The 26,555-nt window shown below is 45.7% G+C and overlaps 1 protein-coding gene across 3 annotated transcripts in view; it reads right to left on the bottom strand.

Annotated features, from left to right (window-relative positions):
* Positions 1 to 20,257, bottom strand: part of LOC142462324 (carboxyl-terminal PDZ ligand of neuronal nitric oxide synthase protein) — a 384,106-nt gene extending 363,849 nt beyond the window's left edge. Inside the window, exon 1 of one of the 3 annotated variants that reach the window (XM_075564096.1) lies at positions 19,686 to 20,257. In XM_075564096.1, coding sequence (XP_075420211.1) covers positions 19,686 to 19,790 — 105 coding nt within the window. In that variant the 5' untranslated portion in view covers positions 19,791 to 20,257. The remainder of the gene's footprint in view (positions 1 to 19,685) is intronic. The other 2 variants (XM_075564078.1, XM_075564087.1) reach the window with 2 other exon arrangements.
* Between the last annotated feature and the right edge of the window lie 6,298 nt (positions 20,258 to 26,555).

Genomic DNA, 26,555 nt, shown 5'->3' with positions numbered 1-26,555 from the left:
TGCTTTTGCAGCTCCCCCTTGATTGCTCCCGCGCCCTCCGCCCCCAAGGGGCAGTATCACTCACTTTGGGAAACTGTTCTAATCCTTGGTTCTCAAGATAAGATGTAAATCAGGGTCACCTGGAAAACATTAAAAAGAGACGTGGGCTCTGAAGTACTCCCAAAAGACTGGCACGCTGTTTTTATTCGTTCCCACGCAATGCTGATACACCCCAAAGTTTGAGAATAGCTGTGCTGACCACAAAGGGAATTTGCAAGTGATTTCGCTCCTTTTACAGAAACTGAAAACCATGTGGCCTGAAAGCCAGCTTCAGGTCAATGGCCTTGACAAAAAAAGGTGAGGTTTCGATCATACTTTGGACATGAGTGCCCAGAATATAATGTGTTTGCCCGGGGCTCCCAAATTCAAGGAGGAAATAAAATCTGCACACAATGAGAAGTCCGTTTGAAAATGTAGTCGCACCACAGGTTCCGTGTGTTGATGGGAAGCAGCACAGGAGGGAGATAATATGTTACCTGTCACTGGCCCACAGGAGACATTAATCTTCCTCTTGGCAGAAAAAGAAAATGCTTCCACATGAGTGCCTCCTCCCAGTCAGAGACCAAAATGGAAAAGGAAGAGTTTGTATTTAGAAAAATGGACCCAACTTAGGAACTTTCCCCATCTTACATCATGGGCGGAGAAATTCCACCCCCATCTACCAGTGACCAAGGGCACCCGCACCCCTTTCCTTGGCTCTTGGAACCCTTCTAACTCTATTTTCAAACCCAAAGACAACATCTCTTCAACTGGCCGTCTTTCAGCGTGTACACACTCCTGGAGGGGTTCTAGGAGCTGTGGAGGTGGATATATATTGGGCTGCTGGCCTCCAGGTCAGCAATTCAAAACCACCAACTACCCATTCCTCAGTACCAAGATGAGGCTTTCTACTCCCATAGAACTTACAGTTACAGCTTTGAAACCCACAAGAGCAGTTCTGCCCTGTCGTCTAGGGTGGCTATGAGTCGGCATTGACTTGATGGCAGTGAGTCAGGAGGGGCCCAAGGAGCCCTGGTCGTGCTGTGGGGTAGGCTCCTAACCCCAAAGTCAGTGGTTCAAACCCACTAGCTGCTCCCATAAAGATTGACAATCTCCGAAGCCGTATGTAGGGTCAGTATGAGTAGAAATTATTCAGTGGCATTGGTTTTGATTTGGGGGGAGTGGGGTACTTAGGGGGTTCTAAGCAGAGAAAAGAATCCTCAGAAATGGAGCAGGGAAAGGCCAAGAAGAGTGTGAGGAAGGAGACAGACATCCGGAGTCTGGAGGCACAGGTCACTTAGGCGTGAAGTGCAGGCACAAGAGTCCAGCGAAGACCAACACCCTCTGAAAAGGAAGGGCACGCAGAATGCCTGTCCTGCAGTGTCCTGCTCTGTTTCCTCACTAACACCTCGTGTCTCTACCTAGAAACCCACGACACGGCCCACCAAAGAGGTCTTTTCCTGTGGCCTGCTCCCCAGTGGCAAACAGCAGTAGGCCAGGACTAAGGCCTACCAGCCCCCGGCATCATTTTGATGCGAGGAGCCAAGACCACTCCTTTTCTTAAGCCATCTGCACATTCACTCCAACCTAGAAAAATGTGCCTCAGGTTCCTCATTTTCCAGCCATGATCCATCATCTGTCAAGATTACATTAGTGACAGTCCAATGAGTGAATGCCTGCGAAGCGCTTACGACAACACGTACAACACAGTGAGTGCGTGACATAAACTGGCTCTTGGCCTGCTGTGAGATGCATAGCGCTAAGGCTAACGGTGGACCCTCTAAGCCACACTGCCCGGGTTTGCCTTCAGGATCTATGGGTTTCTAGTTGTGCACCGTGACCAAGTGACTCTGCCTCTCTCTGCCTCAGCTTCCACATTTGTAAAACTAAGATAATTATAGGACCTTAATTACAGCATGCTTGATGGGTGGATTAAATTAATCACTTCATATAAAGGGCTTGGCAGAGGTCCTGAAACCTAGTAAGTGCTTTTTAAATGGCAGTGATGATGATGTTCACCGTCTGTGCCGTGGCCAGCACTGAGGCGGGCACGGAGAAGTGTGTGGGGTCTCCTTGGCCCTTGATGAGCTCATAGCCTAGATCAGGAGGCCAGAAAGGCACACACGGCACCTGCAGGAAATAGCAACACAAAACGTGCGTGGGGCAAGTCTGCAAGCCATTCTCCCTAGTGTGTCCCGCCTATCTCTTGCTCCCTCCCACTAGACACACCCTGAGGCAGACAGGGTTCAGAATGTTCAGGGTACACTGGGTGCTGGGTACCTATTCTGCCCCTCTCACTCCCACAAGAACCCCAGGAGGGAGACCCAGATTTCACATCAACACACAGTGCTGCTCATTTAAACATGCTCCCTCCAAAAAGCACGGTAGCATCAAGAATGAAGGGGAGGAGCCACCACCCTCAGTTCTCACAGACACGCAAGTCTCATCAACACAACCTACCAAAAAGCCGCTTTGTTGGACACACACACAACACCACGGGCACTGAATTTACTGGAAGTACCATCTGTAATAACATGTAAAAGCCATGGCTCCTGTGTTCAAGAGGAAACATGGTGTTGCAGATAAAAACTGAGAAGGAAAATGTGAGTATCACAAAGTATTAATTAATCCCAGGATGCAAGATGCCTTCCATTTAGACTTCCTCTGCTTAAAGGAAGATTTAGCCAAGAAATTCCAAGAAAGGCCAGTGAAGATAGACAACGTGTCGTATGTAACAGGCTTCTGTGATTCTTCATCCTACCAGGAATTACAAGGCTGGAACAAATGTTGTAGGTGGCACGGCTCAGAACCTAGTTAACCCTCTTTGTGCCTTAACCAGGGGGCTGACAGCTATTTTAAGCCTGCAAAGTAGCCGCACTGTCTGATTTGCAAAGTCAGCAATCAAATTAATGCTACGACTAGAAGGTGTTTCTAAGCAGGCATACATCACGAAGATAGCACACCACTAGCGTCTAGGGCTACTTCATGAATTAAAATTAAGCAGAGATGAAAGTTAAAATGGCAATCTGTCGGACTCAATAAGAAGAAGGATTGTAATAAAAACAGAAGGCAGCACTTGAGCCGACTGTGTCAGCACTGTGCTAAGCATTCACATGCCGACCAACTCGTTTCATCTCCCCCTCCACCCTATGAGGTGTGCTGTCTGCGTCTGTTTCTCACGTGGAGGAGTGAGGATCTGTCGCTTACGCAAATTCACACAGCAAGTGAGGAACCGGGCCAGGAGTGGAACCCAAACACAATTTGGCTCCTGAGTAGCTGCTATGCTGGGCTGCTGAGTTAATTCATGAGACAAAAACGATACAACAGCAAGTTAAAGAGGGAAAAAAATGAATGAGTCAAACAGGCAATAATTCATTCATGAGAACTCGACATGCTGGGGGGAAAAAACACACATGTTAATCATGAATAATGGCTACTTGCTGTCCTCGTGGGCAGCTTTCACAAACAGAAGTCTGCTCTCTGACACTGAGAAGGCTGGAATTCTCAACCCAGGGTGCCAGCAATAGGAGAAGGCAAATGTTGTGAGGTAAACACACACCACAATCAAGTAATCATCTTTAACTGAAACTGGCCTGTATTCTATACTCAAAAAATTCTGATTCCATTGCACACCCATCGCTGGAATTTCATTTAATTCAGCAGAATGCTAACTCATCACTTCCTTTGGAAGGAAGAGATAAGAGGCACTCCATGAAGTGGGGACTGGAGGAGGGGCCATGCCAGAGGAGGCCTCTGTAATTAGAGACCAAGCGGGGCAGGCCCAACGGAGGAGGTGGGAGGAGCCAGGAGCCAGCTGGGGCACCTTCATTCTTGGGTGACAAACAGCACAGTTGATATACAAATGTGAGTTTCAGAACTCATATCATTCAGTCAAAATACATATGCAAGACAATGCACTCAGTGCTTCACGAGGTACAAAGGGGCAGAGTGACACTGACCATCACAATGTGGGCATAAAAATCTGACAGGCAAACAGCACTAAAACAAGGCAGGCTCGGTCAGTGCCTTCAACGGAGAGGTAGCAACCACTTCACCAAGTCATAATCAACCTGGGCCAGAGAGAGGGGTAGGAAATCATTGGAGACCTTCAGTGAATACTTTCCAGTTGGGTTAAAAACAAGACCATTAAAGACAACTGTCCCAAATCAAAGATGACAGCCTTAGCTAGCAGGATAAGAACTTTGACGTTAGCAGGCTTAGAAACGTCTCCTGGGTTTCCAGTAATGAGAGGGCATAAACTATCTTTCAGAAAGGGAGGGACAGGAGGCCCGTCAGAGGTCACTGAAGCTGCGCTGATGAAGTGGTAAGAATCTGCCCACCTGGGGAGGCAGGAATGGGGCAGCCAGACTGCATGGACCAACGCCACTGAGAAAATGGGAGAGCACTCCATCACTAGCTCGCTGAGGGGGTGCTGGAAGGGGAGACTGGCCACAAGGAGCTCTCAGTAAACAACCAGTGAGTCAGTTGTTGAAGGGAAGGGCTCAAGAGCACTCCAAAAGTCTAGCTGGGTGCCTGAGAGGCATACAACATGTCTGGGGGGCAGCAGAGAGATTTGATTTCAAGCCTGTTGAGTGATGGAGTCTGGCAACACATTTGGAGATAGTCATCAGGAAACAGGAAGTAAGGCTAAGACGTGATGTCCTGAGACAATCTGTAAAATAGAAGAGGCGAGAGTGCATGGAATACAAAGATGAGGAAACAGAGAGCTCATTAACAACAACAAACAAAAAAAAGGGATGGGGGAGGGAAAAAAAGAAGAGCTGATACCAAGGGCTCAATAGAAAGTAAATATTTAGAAAATACTGATGGCAACTTATGTACAAGTATGCTTGATATAATTGATATATGGATTGTTATATGAGTTGTAAGAGCCCCAATCAAATGATCTTTTAATTAAAAAAAATTTTTTAAGAACAAAAGAAAATCACTGCTATTGAGTCACTACAACTCAAAGTGACCCTATAGGACAGAACTGCCCCTTTCTAATAATTGTGGAAGTAGAAAACCTGTCTCTCTCCCATGGAGCAACTGGTGGTTTTGAACTGCTAACTTTGTTGCTAGCGACCCACCAGGGTTCTTTAGAGCACTCGTGGAATGTGGGGGGGAAGGGGAAGAGCAGCTGGCTAGGAAGCTAGGGAGGTGAGGAAGGACAGCCAAAGGGGCTGCAGCTGGGGCCTGGAGCATGGCCAAGAGGAGGTGCAGAGGAGAATTGCAGCAATTCAAGGGTGGGTTGCTTGGGAAGGAAAATCAGAAAGGATGAGGATGGAGAAAGGGGACAGTAGTGGAATGATTTCCACAAGGTAGCCAGAACGGAAGTCACAAAGACAAGAGCCAGGGGCTGAATTCATGAGGAAGTATAGAGGGCAAACCACTCCAGAGATTTAGCTGTGAACATAAGCAAAAACAAACAAACAAGAGCTGAAGGGAGACACGTTTTCATGTGGGGTATGTGGAGCACATACTAGGGGCTTCAAAACGTTTGTATGTAAATTCCGCTATCTTTTCATTGCATTTTTCCACTCATTTTTTGAAGCCACCTCCTATTTTTGAGCAGGCAAGGGCTGAGCCAGCAGGAAAGGTGATCTAGGGATGCAGAGTGGGAGGAAGAGTGAAGGCACCAACTAGCAGAAGGAAGGCTCAGAAGAGGCTAAAAGTGGATGGGGACAGGAGGAAGACAAGCCGAGAAAGAGAGAGAGAAATTGGACATCACTAAATTAAAAATGTTTATGCTTCCAAGGACACTAAAAGAGACAACTCATAGGAGAAATCACGCTCCTGACGTCTTGGCAAATTGTCTGCTTGTTAAGGAACTTATCTCTATAACATATAAAGAACTCTTGTAACTCAACAATTAAAAGATAAACAGCTCAAATTTTTAAAATGAGCCAAGGTTCTGAGAGGCATCTCTCTAAAAATGATACGCAAATGGCCGACATGTGAAAGATAACCAACATGATGATGTTATCAAAGAAATGTACATCAAAGCCACAATGAAAAAGCCTCTCATGCCACTGCGATGGTTATCATCAAAGTCAGATATCAGCAAGTGTTGGTGAGCTGGTGAAGACACTGGAACCCTCATACACTGCTCGTGGGAATCTAAAATGATGCAGACACTGTGAGGACTGTGGATTTCTTCGGATGGTTAAACACAACCCAACAACACAACTGAAAAAAAGTCCACACAAAATGAATATGCAACTGTTTAGAACAACACTACTCATACCAATACTGCACATACTAGACAATTGGTAAAACTAACCAAAATGTCAATTAAACTGACAGATACACAAAATGTAAGTCTGTCTATACAACACAATATGATTCAGTCATTTAAAATAAATGAAATCCTATTTCTTAACCTCATTGGCAGTCTAATAATGTCAGTAATTTTGTACCCAAAGCAGTATATTGTTTGGCATAAAATTTGTTGTTTTATATTGTAGGCCTGTAATTCTTAAGAAATTACTCATTTTAATCCCTCTAGTAGGCATTCCAGGTATGATAAACTTTACTACACAAAATCATAAATTATAATATAATAAATAAAAATATTTTTTCAGTAATGTAATCAAATCAAAAACACTGCAATTTTTCAAAAAGGTTACAATATCAAGGGTGCACTGAGTAAAAATCCTGGGTGTGAAACATTTTGAAACATGGGACTGCACAAAGTCCGACGTCACAATCAGGACAATGGAACCCGGTTTCCTCTCGTAGTCTCTTTCCATCACCATCTCGCTTTGAGCAACAAACCAACCACATCCTGGTAGGTGCTGACCTTTTTTCGGTTGGTGGGATATAGTCCATGAAGTGACCACAGTCAGACATTCTGGGCTGACAACGCCAACTGTGGCACGTCCAGGTCTAGTCACAGCCATTGATGGTGTTTCGTGGTTCACATTATCTGTTCAGCAACTTTCCAAGTCAGAATGAACCAAAGGCTTGTCACTCTCTGTTCTGTGCAAAATGTAGGCATTCCACAAGCATTGCTCAAGAAGATACCTGAGATCTTCTTGTTGTATGTTTTTGCTGTTTCCGCATTGCTGGGTAGAGTGTAAGTGCTTGGTCAGCTCTGTCGACGCCTCCCATGGTTTTATTGTAGTCTGTCACTACTGTGGCTTCATGACTTCTTGCCACCTTTCGTGCGCACTAAAGCAGTTGAGGTATTATGAACTGTACTCATTAGGCACGCATCTTTCTTGTCACGCCATCACAGTGCCATCATCTTGCCTTTCTGCCAGGCAACCATTTCTCCAGTTTTTAGCTTCTTCTTGCCCAACACTGCTGGCATGTCATGCCAGTTAGCCCTGACAGTTCCAGAGGCATCGGTTTTGTTTTTTATAAGAAACTCATAAAGTTTAGGGGATGTATAAAAGTTGTCAGTTGTAACGCAAGAGCCCTGATTTAGCAATGGCTCAATGAGTGTTAGATTTTGCCATTCCATAGTTGCTGTACTTTGGATTGAATTTTGCGCCTTTTCCAGTGTATACGACCGAATTCCAAATGTAGCCAGCTGACGAATCACAGAGCATATAGGACTTTATACCAAATCATACTCTCTTTGATGCGATGTATTGTGTCCAGCTGGGCCGTCACTTATAGGCCATTAGACTTTCATCTCTGCTGATGTCTCTTTCTGGCACATAGTCTGCTGGAAATTCTTTACAATCATTTGAGATAGCTCCCAAATTTTCTTTAGCTTTGGTGCAGGATGAGTAGTTTCATCAAATTCTTCATTGTTTGTGAACTGAAAAAATTTCATAATCAGGGAAAATCTATATTCTGACATGACAGTGCCAAAAAATGCAAGTAATTTATTGGTGGTCCAATACCATTTCCGCAAGGGTTTCCCCACCACTCCCTGAAGTATTACTAGGCCCAGAAATTTCCAAATGTCATCTTTGGTCACTGGTTCCCACTTTCTGCTTCTTGAAAACTTATGAAACAGAGTAGCGGATTGTTGCTCTTTGTACCGGTTTGTCTCCGTAACAATTTTTTTAATGACCTCATCGGTCCTAAATAATTGTAGGTACATCAAAGGGTTGTTGTGGTCAACATCTACTCTCATACCAGTTGCTCCAGGAAACGGGAATCTTGGGGGAGCTGCCTGATCCGTACTGCAGACTATAGAGCACCAAGATCGCCCATTGCTGAGTTCAGGTGTGGAATGGTCACTGTCGTCACTTACCTGATCAGTGTCAGTGTCGGATGATGAATTTCCCCATGAACCACTATCGCTCAATTCTGCGAGTAATTCTAAGTCACTGTCGCTGTCATTTATCTGGTCTAAAACTCCTTTTGTGCTAAAGTGACACTTTTTTGTTGCCATGGACAAAAAATTTCCCAGCAAAAAATTTTCCAAATGACAGTAAAAGGGCAGGCAGGGCACTGGAGACTGATCTAGGAACCAATCTGAGGTGATTTGCTTTGATACAATGTAATCCTCACAGGTTACACTGTATTACTATTTGTGTGTGTGTGTGTGTGTGTGTGTCTCTTTTCGACTTGCAGTTTTGAATTTCCTGCCCAGTTCCGCCCCATGCGGCAACACCGCACGCACGCAGAGAACGGAAGAGAACGGACCAGGAAGTCAGATCGCTCTGCGATCACAGCGGAGGACACCGCTGGACCAGGGAGCAGTTAAACCATTCTTATTATTTTCAATTTGATTCTGATCCTGAATCTTACATCCCTAGTAAACCATATCATTGGATGAGGGCCGAGTACTGGTGCACGCTTCAACATCGATGAACACTGAACATCATCATATAACGGGAAAGAAGCGAATCACAAAAGACCACATATTATGTGATCCCATTCATATGAAAGCCCGTGTAGTAAAGGGAAATTTCTTAATCTGGCTCATCTAGATCTCTGTAACTCCCAACAAGGGATTGGACTGGACTATGCAAATAGGATATGTGTAACACTAACACCCAAAAACTCAACAACTCCCTGCCATAGGAGTCAATTCCACCCCCTCACGATCCTATAGGACATTACAGAACTGCCCGTATGGGTTTCCAAGGCTGTAACTCTTTTCAGAAGTAGAAAGTCTTCTTTCTCCTGCAGACTGGCTGGTAGTTTCAAACTCCTAACCTTGTGGTTAGCAGCCCAAGGCTGCTACTATGCCACCAGGGCTCCTGTAACACTCATGGAGGGGATTAATCTGTGTTAGTTGCCACTCCCTTGGCTATGAGGATGAGCAATATCAGAAGCAAATACAGAGCCATCGAGGAAAAGGAGCCACCAGTGGAGACCCTTGAGATGGCTATCTGAAGTAGCAGAGACCAAGACCACAGGTACCAAAAGCTGCAGCACGGGGACCATGGGGCAGAGCAAGTGAGTGAGGGCAAGACCAGAGGCCAAGGCAAGGAGACCATGAGACAGAAAAGAGGAGCCACGCAGAGACTACAAGACTTTGAGGAGGTACAGCAGGGTGGCTTCCTGGCCCATGCAGGCTGAGGCCAGGAGACCATGTATGTGGCTGAGAGGCTAAGGACCATAAAATAAAGACTTGGCAGCTGGCTGAGGAAAGATTTTGCTGTGGACTCGTGTCTGTTTCCTTACTGTTCACTGATCCTGACTCGTGGTAAACTTTCCGCAACTTTCCTAATAGGCTGCCTTACTCGTGAGTGTTGCCGGTGAGCTGTGTGTGGTCACTGCCACAGACTGTCAATCCGCCAGCGAAGAAGAGCGCTGTGGGAGAACCGACTGGTGTCAAAGTAGGGTAAAAGTAGGATGGAGGGTGGAGACGGGCCTGCCCTCTGCCTCCTGGCACTCGGTGCAGCTGGTTTTCCTCCTTCCTCGTATAGCTAGAGGAAGACAGATATGGCCTCCGGACAGTTCACACAGTGCAGAACAAGGACATCCAGAGGCAGGTAGTAGATCCATGGCTGCTTAGAGCTGAGGAGGGGATAGGGGGAAGGGAACTTCTAGCTAAAAGATACAGGTTGGTTTTTTTTTCTGGGGTAATCAGAATATTCTAAAGTTGACTCTGGTGATGGCGGTGCATACCTGTGAATGTACGAAAAACCACTGAATTTTATACTTCAGGTGAGTTTTCTGATAGGTAAATTATATCTAAGGCTATGATGTAAGACAGAAGGAAGAGAGGGAGGAGGTCAAGAGAAAGACATCTCCCAGAAAGAGGCAGAAAGAAGGAACGTGGAGGGAGAGAGCCACAGACAGGGTCCATGCTTCCCCAGGGAACATGGTAAGGACAGCAAGGTCACTGCAGAGCTAAATGAAGACACGGGAGGAGATTATAGCCACAGAACGCATTTTGAAAGCTTGAGATCTTACAGTAGCAACATGCTGTGTAAACAATAATAAGCATTGAGTTTGATTAGTATTTAGAATATATACAACAAAGGTCATCATTACATGTGACTGCATGATTTTAACCACGAAAAATACTGAGACATCTTGGACTAAGTAGACATGGCTGAATGACTGAACGTTATAAAATCATGAAATGTAGGGCTAGGGTAAAAATAGCCTTGTCTGTCAAATCTCTAAATACTAGCTGTGGAGGAACATCCTGGGATACCTGAGAACAACAAGGATAAATAAAAATAGGTATCACTTCAGAAAACAGATGCTGTATCTTTGGGACTCACTGTGTTCAAAAAAGGGATCTGTGCAGAAGATAACAATGGGTTTCAGAAGTATCTGGACAAATATATGAGGCAAAATAAACCTCATCCTGAATGATGGCATTAAGAATACATCAGGCCCTCCATCTGAATTGCAACTGGCCCAGCATCCTGGAAGAGAAATTATCTGGTCTGGTGCAGGGAAGGGGAAAAAACAATATACTCCAGATATAGTGGAGTCCAATCTGAGAGGTCTTCCCTACACACTGCAGGCTAAGGTGAGTCTGGACCACCCCATTTATGGTAACTCAACGTATACCGTCACCTAATCTGGAAGCCTCCACCCTAACTAAATAGTTAGGCAGGGCCTGCACTTTAGAGTCCTAGGTGATACATACAAATAGCTGATAAAACTGGCTGCTAACTGAAAGGTTCAAGGTCCAAGTCCCCCCAGAGGTATTTTGGAAGAATCTAGGCAATCTACTTCTGAAACATCGGCCAATAAAAAGCCTACAGAAGACAGGTCTACACTGACATGCATGGGACCACCTAGAGTCAGAACTGACTTCACAGCAACTGACTATGTGGTACTCTTAATCATTTCTAAATGCTCTCCAGTAGAAGGAAGCTTACTCCTTTTCCTAGGGCCAAAGATGCTCCAGTGTTCTGATTATCTCCTCAACTCTGTGTTAAAGAGGCATCCACAGAATGCCTGTTGGGATTATGGGAAAATCTAAAACCCACTTCACAGAAACCATCAAGACATTCAGCAAGGGTGGAAACACAGCCAAAGGACTCTGTTCTTTTTTGTTTGGGTTTGAGGTGAGTTGGCGTTTTTTTTTGGTTTTGGGTGTGTGTGTGTGTGTGTGTGTGTGTGTGTGTGTGTGTACACCAAACGTAGGTCAAGAATAAGGATTCGGTTCTAATCAGTCCTCCTAAACTGTAAAGTCATCTAATATTCGATAATGTTTTCACTGTCTTCATTATTTTCTTCTTATTTCCAATAATATTTTTTTATTTCCAGCTACAAGGGGTCTTCACAAAGTTCAAAGAAATGCCTATTATGAAATAAAGTTTGCATGGATTTCAATTTTTTTAATTAAAATGAACTCATCCTGTCTTGTGATAACATGCCTGGACAGGATCTGGTTTGGGGCGTGCTGAAGACTAAGGCATCAGTGTGAAAAGAGCCCCTGTCAGCAACATGATTCTGATAAACTTGAAGCAAGAACACGCATCAAACTTACGGTGACGCTTGAGTGAAAGAATGGTGAGATCGATGTTTTAGCAAGAGTTCATGAGGCCAATGACCCAAAGAAATCAGCAATTTATACATGGATAACTCATTGTAAGGGACAAGAAGATGGTGACAATGAAACCTGCAATGGAAGACCATCCAGATCAAGTTTTTAGGAAACAATCTTATTTATTCTTACACTGAAGATCAACAATTAACAGCAGAAACAAGTGCCAACACTACGGACATCTCAATTGGTTCAGCTTACACAATTCTGACTGAAAAATTAAAGTGGAGCAATGAAAATGTTAAACAAGTGAGATAAAGATCCTGCAACCTTTTTCAAAGACTTCTAACAGAAGATGAAATATGACTTCGCCAGTCCTGAAGACAAAGTGCAATCAAAACACTGGCTACCAGAGGTGAAAGTGGTCTAGTCAAAGCAAAAGGGGGCCACTCAAGTGCAAAGGTCATGACAACAGTTTTGGGGGATGCTCCAAACATTTTGCTAGTTGACTTTCTAGAGAGCTAAAGCATAACCTTTTGCTTGTTATATGAATGGTTGGAGAAAGTTGGCCAAAGCTTTAGCAGAAAATCTTCACCAGAGAATCTATCTCCACCGCAACGATGCTCCTGTTCATTATTCTCATTAAATGAAGACAATTTTGCAAGAGTTTTGACAGAAAACAATCAGACATCCACCCATCCTACAACTTGATTTGATGCCTTATGACTTCTTTGTGTTCCATAATCTTACATTTAAAAAATCCAAATCTTTAGAGATCACCCATTTTTGTTCAGTTTAATAACATTAAAAAATAAAAATATCCCCCCACCCACTATCATGATCCCAATTCTACCTTACAAATCTGACTGGACCAGAGCATGTACACTGGTACAGAGAGCAACTGGAAACACAGGGAATCCATGACAGATGACTCCTCTAGGACCAGTGGTGAGAGTGGCGATGCATGGAGGGTGGAGAGAATGTGGGGTAGAAAGGGGGAACTGATTACAAGAATCTATATATAGCCTCCTCTCTGGGGGATGGATAGTAGAGAAGAAAGCAGGGGGAGATGTTGGCCCATGTAATATATGAAAAATAATAATAATTTATGAATGATGAAGGGTTCATGAGGTGGGGGGGAGTGGGAAGGGAGGGGGAAAATGACAGCAGATATTAAGGGCTCAAGTAGAAGGCAAATGTTTTGAGAATGGTGATGGCAACAAATGTAAATATGTTCTTGACACAATTGATGTATGTATGTATTGTGATAAATAGTGTACGAGCCCCCAATAAAATGATTAAAATAAATAAATACAAAAAATAAATAAATATTTTAAAATATAATGACATGGTTAAATTTCTAAGACCTTTGGTTATTTAGAGATAGACTAAAAGATTGGCATCAAGGTTTACAAAAGTACCTTGACCTTGATAGTGCTTATGTTAGAGATAATAACATTTACATTTTTTTTTATTTTGATCTTTTAAACCCATTTTCCCATGAGCTTTTGAAGACCCTCACATATTGCTGTGGCTAGGTGGACATATACAGAAGTATGAGTTCGGTTTTTGTCGTAAGTTGGCTAGAGTTGTTGTTGTTGTTGTTGTTGTTGTTGTTGTTGTTGTTGTTAGGTGCCATCAAGTCAGTTCAGACCCACAGTGACCTTATGTACAACAGAGTGAAACACTACCCAGTGCTGGGCCATGCTCACAGTTGTTCCTGTTTGAGCCCATTGTTGCAGCCACTGTCAATCCATCTCCTTGAGGGTCTTCCTCTCTTTCACCGCCCCTCCACTTTACCAAGCATGACGTCCTTCTCCAGGGACTGGTCTCTCCTGACAACATATTCAAAAGTATACAAGAGGCAGTCTTGCCATCCTTGCCTCCAAGGAGCATTCTAACCATAATTCTTCCAAACAGACTGGTTTGTCCATTTAACAGCCCATGGTAATTTCAAATCTTCTCCAGCACCACAATGCAAATGCAGAGATCTGCATTAGGTTTGCACCATAAGACCTCTTTAGAGTATTGAAAAAGCAAGAATGCTACTTTGAGACTAAGGTGCCTGACCCAAGTCATGGTATTTGCAATAGCCTCATATGCATGTGAAAGCTGGGCACTGACCAAAGAAGACTGAAGAAGAATCAATGCATATGGCTTGTGTTACTGTACTAGAAATACCACAAGTGGTGACTTTATTAAACAGAAATTTATTTTCTGAGTTTAGGAGGCTAGAAGTTTGAGGGAAGGTTTTCTCTCTGGGCCGGCTGTCTGGAAGCTCCTTGTGTCTCTTTTCAAACTCTGTTCCTAGTTTCCTTGGTGATCTTCATGTGATGGGGCATCTATCTTCCTCGAACTTCTGCTTGCTTCTCTGTGCCTAATCTGCTCAGTTTACATTTGAAGGGTAATTACTAGCTTAAAATGCACCCTACAATGAAATAGCCTTATTAATAGAAAAAAATACATGAATTGTTATAAGAATTTTAAGAGCCCCCAATAATATGATCTTTTTTTAAAAAAAAGAAAGAAAAGTTCTATTCCCAAATAGAATTATACATCTGGGGCTAGTATCGGGGTTGGCATATATTATGGTGGGACACAAATCAATCCATTGCAGTCCCCAAGAGATGCTGGCTACAGCTGGAAGAACACATCCTTTGTAGGAGACCGTGACCCAAGGAAGGCTGCTGCGGGATCTCGTATCCCACAAGCACGTCACACTGTGACTTTGGCACACCTCTACCATGAGTAGATCCCATTTCTCCTCCCTTGAACGTAACCTCTGGAGCCCTGATGGTGTAGTGGGGTATGAGCGGGGCTGTCATCCGAAAGGTCAGCTGTTGACATCCCCAGTCACTCCGTGGGAGAAAGACAGGGTTTTCTACTCTCAGAAACACACGGGGAAAGCTCTACCCTGTCCGATAGGGTGGCTACGAGTCAGAACTGACTCGATGGCAGTACATTTGATTTGGTTTTGAATCTAACGTGGCCCATAGCTTGTTTTGACCAATAGAAGGGAACAGGAACAATCCTATGTAACTTCAGAGGCTTAGAATACTCCTTCCAACGACTACCTGGAAGCCACCAGACTCTGAGAAAACCCAAGCTGGTCAGTGGAAAGAAAGGCAACATGGAGGAGCACCAAACTGCCAGTCATGTAAATAACACCTTTTAGAACCTTTCAGTCTAAGCACAACTGAATAGGGGTTGGTTCTCTTCTGCCCAGTCAGCACCATATGCGGTCAGCACAGAAGAACCACCCAACTAAACCCAGTCTAAATTTCTGATCCACAGAATCATGAGCAAATAAAACCTTCTTTGTTGTTGTTGTTTGAGACAATGAATTTTTGCGACAGTATGCTGCACAGCAATAGATAACTGAAACCAATTTAAAGCCCAGAAACTAGGGATTAATCCTAACCTGTCATTATACAGTTATGTTATGACCGTGAGTCAGTGACTTCCACTCTCTGGACCTCAATTTCCTTATCTATAAAATTAGAGGGCTGTACTAAGTGAGCATAGAAATAGGTGCTTTCCAGCTTTGATAGTCCACACAGCACACGTGGTCTGAGCCACAAATGCTACGAGTACAGAGGGAGCAACCCCCTTGGAATCAGGGGAGCCTTGAGGTAGGTGAAAAGAATCATGGAGTCAAAAACTCTGGAGTTGTGAGGATTCAATGATGCAACAACCGAAACATACTAAGTCCCCAATAAGTATCAGTAATAATTGTTTCTAGCAGACTCTTAGTTCTGTGTCTCTGGACAAATTAATCTCTCTGATACCCATTTCTTCCCCCTAATCATAACAAAAAAATTAATGTTTCTGTTCCTATGAGAGGAAAATTCTTTATGCCTGAAAGTCCCAGGCATATATCAACAAACTACCAACATAAGACCTAACTAGATTAGTTTTGCTCTTATTAACCTTTGCACCATTACCTATAGGAGGCCCACTGTCCCATTCTTTTCTCCTTCTCACCAAATAAGTAGAGACACTCAGTTGGCAGCACTCTCCTCCAAAAAGGCACTGACCAGAAGGGAGATAGGTGTTCAGGGACCAAAGCTTTAAGTCATGTGACATTTCCCCCCAGCCACCAGCATGAATCATGGAGTCCAAGGGAAGAACAGACCAGCATTGCCACCTTGAATAACTGCCTACATCAGGGCCCTACTGGTCAGCAACCTGAGGAGGCGCCTCCCGTCAGTCATGTGCCCACTGCCCTGGCAAAGGCGGCCCGTGTCAGAGCAGAGCTGGTCCAGAGGGTCTGCAGTGGCTGTGCAGACATCCAAGGAGCTCTGGCCGTGTTGTGGTTAAGCACTGGGTTGCTAGCCACAAGGTCAATCGTTTGCAACCATCAGCCACTCCAAGGAAGAAAGACAGGGGCTTTCATGCTCCTGTAATGTTACAGTCTTGGAAATCCACAGTGGCAGTTCTACACTGTCCTATAGAGTCACTATGGGTCGGAACTGAAGGGATGTGACAGTGAGTTTGGGTTTTAGGTTCGGCTCATCCACTCAATCATTCATTCATGTAGATCTCCAGTTCTCTCTCCTGAGACATCTCTGAGGGGGCTCTATCTGCCTAGTTAGCAGAGCAGCCAAGCATGTTAGCCGTTTGTACCGCCCTGGCGCAAACACTCCAAAAAAAACAATATTGAATGAATAAGGACTGCGTTTGGAAATCTAGCTCCTGGGTCTGAATCCAAGTTCAGCATTCACAGCTATGGGCACTGAGTTAGGCAACAGCACAGCCTCCTGGAGTCCATATACTCATTTATAAAACAAGTTTTTAAGGAGAGCCATCTCAGAAGGGAGTAGTGAGGAGGTACTGCAGGTGAAAAACACCTGGGATCCTTGATAATTACGCACTTTTTAATCTTTTTCTTCTAACGTACAGAAAACCTCTGCAATCCAGATGTCCTTCAAGCCTAAGTCTAACCTTTCAATCTCTTCAGAACACTGAACATGAGCAGCATGCAACCCCAAAGTCACTCCGTCCAGAGTGGAATCTGAAAACCTGCCAGCTCTGGGGAGAAAGAGACAGTCCGGGCTCCTTTTCCAAGGGTACCTGACCTGAGGCAGCAGCTTTTTAATGCATCTGCATTTTACAGCCTGTGCTTTTCCAAAACAAAGGGGAGACTGTGGCTTGGCAGCAACCTGAAATCCAGTGCTTGTGCAGTCAGTCACAGGGACCCTGCTCTACTGGGATATGAAAACCAGTCGGAGGAGGGATCCATGGACACAAATAGAACAGAAAATCATTTGCTTCCACCATTCCTGACTTCTGGGTAGTGGGATGTGCTGGTCTCCAACACCCATTACCAAGAGCTGGGAGTAAGACCTCGCCTCAAAGTTAGCCTTAGCCCAGGGAAACCTTATCATTTCCCACCTGTCTTATCTTCTCTTCCTCACCATTTTCAAAGCAAAACCTTGGGCCTCTGTTACTGATCTGCATCGGAACCACAGCTTGGACCAAACAGGACTCCTTCTCTTTTTCTCTAAAGAGCCCTAGTGGTTAAGTGCTCAGCTGGCAGAAAGGTTGGCAATACAAACCTACCCAGCAGCGCCCCAGGGGAGAAAAGACCTGACCACCTGTTCCTGTAATGATGACCGCCTAGAGAACCCTATGGGGCAGGTCTGCTCTGCCACATCAGGGCGCTATGAGTCAGAATCTGCTGGGAGGCACACACCATCTCCTCTTATCTAGCACCACTGCCTGTGAACTCAGGGAGGTTACTATAGGAACTATATCTTGCAGCCCCCAGACATTTGCTGAGAAAAGAAACTGCAGGCTTACAGAAGGGAAAAGGGGGGGGGGGGGACAGGGGGCGGGGAAATCCAGCAAGTTGGAAGAAGCCCCGAGCCCAGTATTTCTCTGTGTGGTCCCAAGCACCAGCAATGACCTGCCTGGACCGCTCATTAGTGGTCCATGTTGTACCAACGGAGAACCAGGGTGGCAGGAATCAGAATGCTTAAAACCCTTCCCTGGTGATTCGTGTACACACTAGGTCTTTAGAGCCTCTACTCTAACCTCTCCTAAGCTGGGACGAAACGCAAGAAGACGATGAGAAAAAACATAAAGGCCTGAATATTGTCTCCTGTCTTTCTCCCTTGGAGGTTCCATCTGATCTCTCTTCTTATCTGAATTCTTGCAAAAGCAGAGCACTGGAAAGCCAAGGAGACAAGAGTCAATGTCCCAGGTTATATGCATGCAAGAAAATTAAATGATGACCCTGATAAAAACTCCTATCTTCAATTTCTCAAAAAAGCTACTCTACAAATCAACAGGCCCATACAAAAATTAACCCCAATGTCCCATCTCAGACAGGCCAGATCTATTCTGAGAAAAGCAAGATAACATCTTGGCTGCAGCCCCACTCTGGTCCCAGTCCTACCGGGTACTTCAGCTCTGCATTCCACAGCAGAGTCTGATGTCTGGGGGTAGGGGGCAAGGGAGGGGGTTCTGCTAGCTCTAGCAGATACAGCAGGAGGAAAATTATTAAGGGAAGAAAGAAAAAAATTCTTACTTCAGCTCTATAAAAATAAAAATAATCCAATGATAATTGGCAGCATCAGGCACATAGCACACACTACTTAAAGCATGGTTCGTGAATTCAAGGAAACAGACACCTGATGAACCAACAGATCCTTGCCTGAGATACTAGCATCCTGCATCCACACAATCGAGGAGAACAGGGAACAAAGAGTAAAGCGGTCTCCATAGAAAAGGTATCATGTTTTCAAAACCAGCAACACACAACCCACTGAAGAGGCAACGTTTTCACAGGTACACTGTTAGTGCTGAGGACTGCTGGGTCTTTAACTGGGGACGGGGCGCGGGGGAGTTGGCTAGTGGCAAAAGGAAGTGCAAAAATACATTGCTATAGAGAACCATCTTCCCAATTCAGCTGGAACCCCAGCTGGAATTTCAAAACCCAGAACTTCTCACTCAGGGACGTGCACTGCAGAGGGGCCGCCTTCTGCACTCTTAATGGATGGGTAAAGAGACCTGGACATCCTCAACCCCCATCCCCAAAAGGTTGAGGCTGAGGTTTTGGCCCCACTACTGAAAATCCCAGTCCCCCTCGGGACATTCTTCAGCAGCAGTTCCCTATGGACTGCTGAAACTGAGCATCGAACCACAAGACTCTCGAAAGGGCAGCTTTCACCCCTCCCCGCCCCTTGCCCCCACCCCACCTCCATCCCGCCCTCCAATGGCTGGCCCTTGCAAAAGAGTCCTGGCAAATTTAGCTTTTAGGAAGTGCCTCTGACGTCTGGCACGGTTACCTGGAATGGAGTGAAACACCCCTGAACTCTCTGGAGGGAAAGACTTTTCCTCAATCAGGAAGCGGACACTCCGCGTGCACTGACCCCCCACCCCCACCCCACCCCCCCACACACACACTTAACAGACCTTCTGAAAGCACCTCTCTCTCCTGCTAGTAGGCAAATAACACCAGTTACCCTAACCCAATTCAAAAGGACCAGGTGTCCAGGTGGCACGGACCCGCCCGCTTGCCTCCTCTGAAAGAGGGAACCGGGAAGTAGTAACTCAATCCAGTCCAAGGCGGGGAAGGATGGGGAGTCTGCAGGTAGGAGGAGGGGGGTGAAGCAATACCACTCAAACTTTGCAGTTGCTCCTTGGCACTTCTGGACAGGAGTCCAGAGTCGGCGTGAGGGCCAGGCCCCCAACCTAGCAGACAGACGCCCCTCAGCACTGCTTCCAGGGCGGCTGTGCATCGCAGCCACTCGGACCTGTCCCCTCCCGCTCAGCGTCCTCCCTGCGCGCCCCTCACCTTGGCCTCAAAGCAGATGCCGTGCTGGAAGGCGTCCTCGTTGTGCAAGGGGATCCGCAGGTCGTGCCCATCGTCCACAAGGTTGTACTTGGTTTTGCTGGGCATGGCGACCCGAGGTGGACGCGCTCCTGCAGAGGCGGCGGCAGCTACAGGAAAGGGCTGGCGAGACCCGGGCGAGGGGAGGCGGGAGCCCGGAGTGGGCGCGACGAAGGGGCTCCGGCCCGGGAGCGCGCGGCGGGAGTCGGGACCCGGAGAGGCGCCGAGGGCCGAGCGGGAGCGGGCGACGCGAGCGGCGCTCTGGCCGCGCAATTCCGGCCGGCTAGGCGGGCGGCGGGGAAGGCGGCGGCGGCGGGAGCGGGCGGCGGCGCCCGGACCCGGAGAGGGGCGCGGGGGGCGCGCGGCCGCGGCCGGAGGCAGGACTGGGCGCGGCGCCCGCCCCGGAGCAGCAGCGCGGACGGCCTGGGACCAGGAAGAAAAGACGGTGGTGGTGGTGGTGGCGGCGGCGGCGGTGGCGGCGGTGGCGGTGGCGGCGGTGGCGGCAGTGGCGGCGGCGAAGCGGGCCGCCTGTCACGGAGACGCTGGATCGGCCGCCAGCGAGCGGCTCCTCCTGCGGGGCGGGCCGGGGCCAGCTCCTCCCGCGGGCGCCGAGGCCCCGCCCCCGGCCCCGCCCCCGCTCCCGCGCCGCCCGCCCAGCAGGTGAAAGTCCCCGGGAGCGCCCGGCGGCCGGGAGCGTGGCAGGCCCTGGGGGCGCCGGGAGCTCGGGAAACCCAGCTCAGTCATATTTCCTTTCTGGCAGTCACGTTCCGAGACGGGGCTGCTCGTACTAACTGCACCGTCTCCTGGGAGGGAGGTGTGTTTGTTTATTGTTTTGTTTTCTGCCTTACCAGGAAGGCCCACGCCCTGACACAAATATCCCAGGTCTGATCCTCATTCAGAGCCCCAAACTGGGCCCAAATCGTGGGCGCTTTTTGACCCGTTTGGCATGGAGCGTTACAAATTGGGCTGCTCCCCTCAAAAGTCAGCAGTCCGAGTCCACCAGCCCCTCTACCAACCCCTTCGTGGGAGAAAAATGAGACTGTCCACTTTTTTAAAAAATCATTTTATTGGGGGCTCGTACAACTCTTAGCACAATCCATACATCCATCAATTGTGTCGAGCACATTTGTACATTCGTTACCATCGTCATTCTCAAAACATTTGCTTTCGACTTGAGCCCTTGGTATCAGCTCCTCCTTTTCCCCCTTCCTCCCCACCGCCCCTCCCTCATGAACCCTGGATAATTTATAAGTTATTGTTATTTTGTCATATCTTACACTGTCCGCCGTATCTCTTCACCCACTTTTCTCTTGTCTGTCACCCACGGAGGAGCTTATATGTAGACTACTCTTATAGAAACTTTCTTTCTTTTACTTGCTTCCGACTCATAGCAACCATATTATGTACAACAGAACGAAACACAGCCCGCTCCTACAGCCTCAAAAATCCTAGGGAGCAGTTCAGAATTGGCTCAAGGGCAGCGAGTTGGGTTTGGTTGGGTGATTGTTGTTGCTTTGGGCAGTACTGTGTAACTTGTGCAATGTTGGGGAGGGAGTTATGGGATTTTCAATAGTTTAAATCTTCAAAGAAAGGCCTTGTAGAAATGGGGCAGCCAGGAAAGGCACACCAAGACAATGGAATCCAGAACCTTTTGTTATTCTCTTAACTAGATGTGGACCTAATGAGCTTCCTAGTTCTTTCAGGCTGGCATGCTCCGGCATTTGTAAAGACCAGTTCAAATTGCCTATCACTAGAAGGGGGGAATTCACTTCTCTCCTTTATATCAAGAGTTTTTTAGGAAAGTCGCCTAAATATTTCCAGTTTAGAAAAGACTGGATAGAGGAAGTTCCTTAAAAGTGCAAAATTTGTGAAGGAAGCGACCATGGGAGTGACTGAGCAAATATTCAATATCTGTCAAAAATATGTAGAATTGTGAGAATTATGCATAATCATTGTGGTGGAGTGAAATTTCTTAATGTGGCTCTTCTACCCAAGTCTCTGTAACCCCTACCAGATGCTTCGGTGGGGTTATGCAAATGGAGTATGTGTAACTAATAGAGGGGATCAGTCATCAATCCTTACCACCACCCCTGGTGTAAGGATGAGCCACCTTGGAAGCAGCAGCAGCGAAGAGAGAACCCTGGAGTTGCTTACAAGAGCATATTCAAGAGCAGCTCCTTCGAAAGTAGACATTGGAGGCCAATGAGAGCAAATGCATCACAGCCTGTGACACCGCATCAGCGCCATTCCTGCCCTTTCCCTATCTGAAGGGAGACTATGGAACAGATTGAGGACAGAGTGACAGGCAGACTGGTTTCCTGGGCCATGAAAGGCCAAGGGACTGTGGCTGCCACATGACCAAAAGACAAGAAACCAGAGAAAGACGTGGATGTGGGCTGAGGAGACCAATGACTGTATCCTTACTGTTTGCTGACCCTGACTCGTGATAGTCTGTTAACTTCTCTAATAATCCCCCTGAATTGTGAGTATTGCCTGCAACTTCTGGGTGGCCATGGCAATGAGTCACAGAAGCCAGCACAGATGAAGAGTGGTGTGGGAGGAATGGTTGGTGTTAGAATAGGTCAAGAAGAATGGACCGTGGAGGTTTGTCTGACCCCTGCCTCATGGCAATAGGGAAACCAGAGGAGGTCAACCATGGCTCTCCACTGCCCTTTATTGCAAGCTATGATTCTCATGACTTCGTATTACCTTGTCCCTGAATGGCACACATGGTTAGCCTTAGATACTAATCCAGCTGTTCTCAACCTGTGGGTCACGACCCCTTTGGGGGTGTTGAACGACCCTTTCACAGGGGTCACCCAATTCATACCAATAGCAAAATCACAGTTATGAAATAGCAACAAAAATAAGTTTATGGTTGAGGGGTGGGGTCACCACAACATGAAGAACTGTATTAAAGGGTCTCAGCATGAAGAAGATTAATGACTGACAGTTAGAACATATCTCAGGAGCCTCAGAAGAAAGTCCTGACAACCTGCTTTAGGAAAGATTACTGCCGAGAAAACTCTGTGGAACCCTGGAACACTTGGGGTCCCCTAAAGTCAGACTCGACTTGAAAGTAATTGGTCATTGGTTTACTATTATCCCATCATCACCAGGAACAACCAACCAAGTGTCTTTACCTCCCCAGCGTCTCTCAAGTCCTTTCCTGCAAAACCAAGTACAATCAGAGCCAATCTAAAATAAGATAAATAAGACCAAATAGCTTCTTTGTTGAATTCTTCACCTTAGATCTTCTTCTTCTTCTTTTTTTAACTTTTTACTGTGCTGTGGATGAGATTTGCAGAGCAGATCCGTTTTCTATTCAACAATTCATACATTTTGTTTCATGTCATTGATTGAAATCCCACAATGTAATATTACTGATCCCATTTTCGCCCTGTGTTTCCTGTTTCCATTCCTCCTGTTTCCCTAACTCTTCTGAACTTTGTTCTTGTGTAAATGATGCCCTTTTTATCCAAGTATTGCTTAATTATTATAAGATATGCGTACCTTCCTAGTAGTATAGTTCCCCTCTGGGTGTGGGTGAAGTGTGGGGTCCCTGGTGGGGGCTAGGGGACCAGGGAGAGAGGGAGGAGTTCCTTTCCAGAAATGGAGATTTAGAGACTTACTGTAGATGCCACGTATAGCGGTTCTACCAGTCTCTATCCAACCAACAAACCTGGATGTTATTGCTTTTCTTTTGTTTTTTATGATTTTGAGTTTTGCTGCATGTTTTTCTCCTATCCTGTCCAGAACCTTCTAATGTGATCCCTTTCAGAAAGCAGTGGCAGTGGTGGCTGGGCACCATCTAGCTCTTCCGGTCCCAAGGTCTAGGAGACTGATGTTCTCATGGACCATTAGTACACTGGACTAATTGTCTCTGTACATCTTCATTTTTTGTCATGCTTCTTTCCTCTTGACCGGAAGAGTCCAGTAGTTGCCTTTTAGATGGATGGGCAAATAAATCATGAGCTTTTAAGACCAGGAGGTCCTACCAAAGTAGGATGTACTCTGTGTTCTGTGTTATACTAACTGACCTTGGTGTCCCCAAGGACATGATCCTGAGGTCATAAGCCCGGTGATTCATTCCCTCAAGGAGTTGGTTATGTCTAAGAAGTTTTCATAACTTTGTCCACTTTATAGTCTACCATATACCATATCTGTGTGTGTGTGTGTGTGTGTATTTGCAGCAAAGTAAATACACAGGTACAAATATCCCCTGTCAAACCTCTAGGTACCCATACGGATAGCCCCACTCTCCTTTGCTCACCTGTTCAGCCTGCATGTCTATCCTTACGTCTGCTCGTAGATCACCATTATTGCAGGATTGTGTGTAGAACAGTATTTACCTCCATTGCGTTTACTCTTGCACTCCTCCAGGTGGCTTCCCTGTCTCCATCATTTACTGACCTCTTCTTGGTGTATATTGCCTCTCCCTTCGGCCATGTTTACATGAGTCTACCCTCTCGCAAAAAGAGCCCTGGTGGTGCTGAGGGGTAAGCGGAGGGGGGTATGCTAAGTGCAAACACACCAGCTGCTCTGAGGGAGAAATGACACTGTCTGCTCCCATAAAGCTGGAAACCCTATATCAGGTCATTATAAATCAGAATAAATTCAATGGCAGTTTTCTACCTTCAAGCTTGTCATTTACCTTCTCTTCCCCTCGCACCTCTGGGCACCATCAAAGACTATTCCCCCGAGTGTGGAGACCTTTTTTTGCCTTTTCATAATTCTGGTCTCATACAGTGTTTGTCGTCTCGTAATTATCTTGTTTCACTTGGCATAATGTCCTCCAAGTCCATGCTTGTCCTGAAGTGTTATACAGATTCATTGTTGTTCTTTAACATTAGCATTTCATAGTGTGCATGTACCGTGTTTGTTTAGCCATTCTTCATTGATGGGCTTGTCCATCTCTTTGCTATTGTGAATAGTATTACAATAAACATGAGTGTGCTCGTATCTATTAGTGTCATGGCTCTTTATTCCTCCAGCATATCTATCAAGTAGAGGACTCATATGATATTTCTATTTCCAGTGTTTTAAAGTAGCACCATACTGTTTGATGCCCTATGGGCACATCCACCCAAGGCCACGCAATTGCTTATTTACAGGGAGGGTTCGGGTCACGTGAACCATCACAATGAAATTGCTTGCAAGAGGCAGGTCTTCCTGCATCGTTTCCATGATAAATTGATACCAGAAGATGCATTATTTCCATAATTACATTTCTCGTTTTATCCCATAGCTCTAACGTGCAATTGCCCTTTTCTGTATATTGCCTCCTCCCTATCTGCTGAAATTACTGCCCACGATGGACCATCTTCTGGCATATCTTTTTAAAATAAAAACAGGTCGATGACTGGGACAAATTAATCACATACATTATGCTGTATAGACTTTATTGTATTCATAAATATTAGTAAGAGCCAAAAATAATTTGCACGAAGTAAATGCACCACTAACCTTTTTATAAATACAGGACATGAAAGTCTAATCAGGCATGTTTGACTCTTTGAATGTCATGGTGGCTTTAATATGCATCATAAAGGCTTTCTCTAAAACCTGGCACAGTGACTCAACAACTGAAAGGCCTTCCCATTAAGTAACTAGTTCATTTACATCTATCTCATATTCTCCCAGAGTTTAAAATGTTCTGACTCCAAACAGGCTTCATTCTAGATTAACTCGGTCCCCCAGACTGCTGATCGCCAGCAGCCTTTCAGACCTAACTCTGTGACACACAGCTTGTGGAACAAACACAAGCAAATAAAACAAAAGGAAAATTTGAGCCCCAAATGTCAGAATCTATGCCATTATTATCCAATTATTATTTATGGAATCAAATCATGGTAATGATAATAGGTAATGTTCACTGAGCTTCCTCTGTGTATGCCATTGATTTTTACATGTGTAAGACATGCATTTTTTAAAAAGACATGAATATTTAATGTTCAGGACAACCTGAAGTCATTTTTGTTTTGTGAAGGAACTGAGGCACAGAGGGCTAATATAACTTGTGCAAGGTCACACTCTTAGCACTCAGAGTGCAAACAAGAGAATTCTACGTGAACTGCTTGGATTCACATAGATGATTTCTCTCTTTTTTCGGGGGGAGGTTATCTTAGGGGAAATTTTATTTATTTTGTTTTTCATAATTATGGAGGGAAATGAATAGGTTACCACAAGTCAGGCTTATAAAGCAGTAAGGATGCAGTCACTGGTTCCCAACAACACAGCAGTAGCCAAGTCTCTCATTGACCTTCAAACACGGTCCCTTTGCCTCTGCCTCTGCCTTGGCACCATAGTCTTAGGCCAGATGAGAAGGTACTCCAGAAGCTCAGCCCTGGGCCTCTTGTCTGTCCCATGGCCTCCATGCCGCGGTCCCTAGCCTCTGTGCTTGGCCTCTGCCATGCCAGTCAGAGATCTCACACTCCTCCGAAGCTCTGAACTTTCTTTCGCATAGAGAACTTTTTAGGATTATGTCTTTCACGTACTGTTTTTAAGATTTTGTTTTTCTTTGGTTTATTTTTAAATTTGTATTTTATTTTACTTTATTGGGGGCTCTTACAACTCTCATCACAACCCATAACGTACATCGTTGTGTCGAGCTCATTGGTACATAGGCTGCCCTCATCTTTCTCAAAACATTTTGCTTTTCTACTTGAGTCCTTGGGATCATCTCTTCATTTTTTTCCTCCCCCATGAAACCTTGATAATTTATTACTTTTTTCCAGGGCTTACACTGACTGCTCTCTCCCTTCATCCACTTTTCTGCCGATTGTCCCCCCGGGGAGGAGGGCATATGTTGATCATTGTGATCAGTTTCCCCTT

Source organism: Tenrec ecaudatus, chromosome 1, assembly GCF_050624435.1.
Source record: "Tenrec ecaudatus isolate mTenEca1 chromosome 1, mTenEca1.hap1, whole genome shotgun sequence".
In the NCBI taxonomy this organism is placed as follows: Eukaryota; Metazoa; Chordata; class Mammalia; order Afrosoricida; family Tenrecidae; genus Tenrec; species Tenrec ecaudatus.
This window is presented reverse-complemented; position numbering and strand designations above follow the sequence as displayed.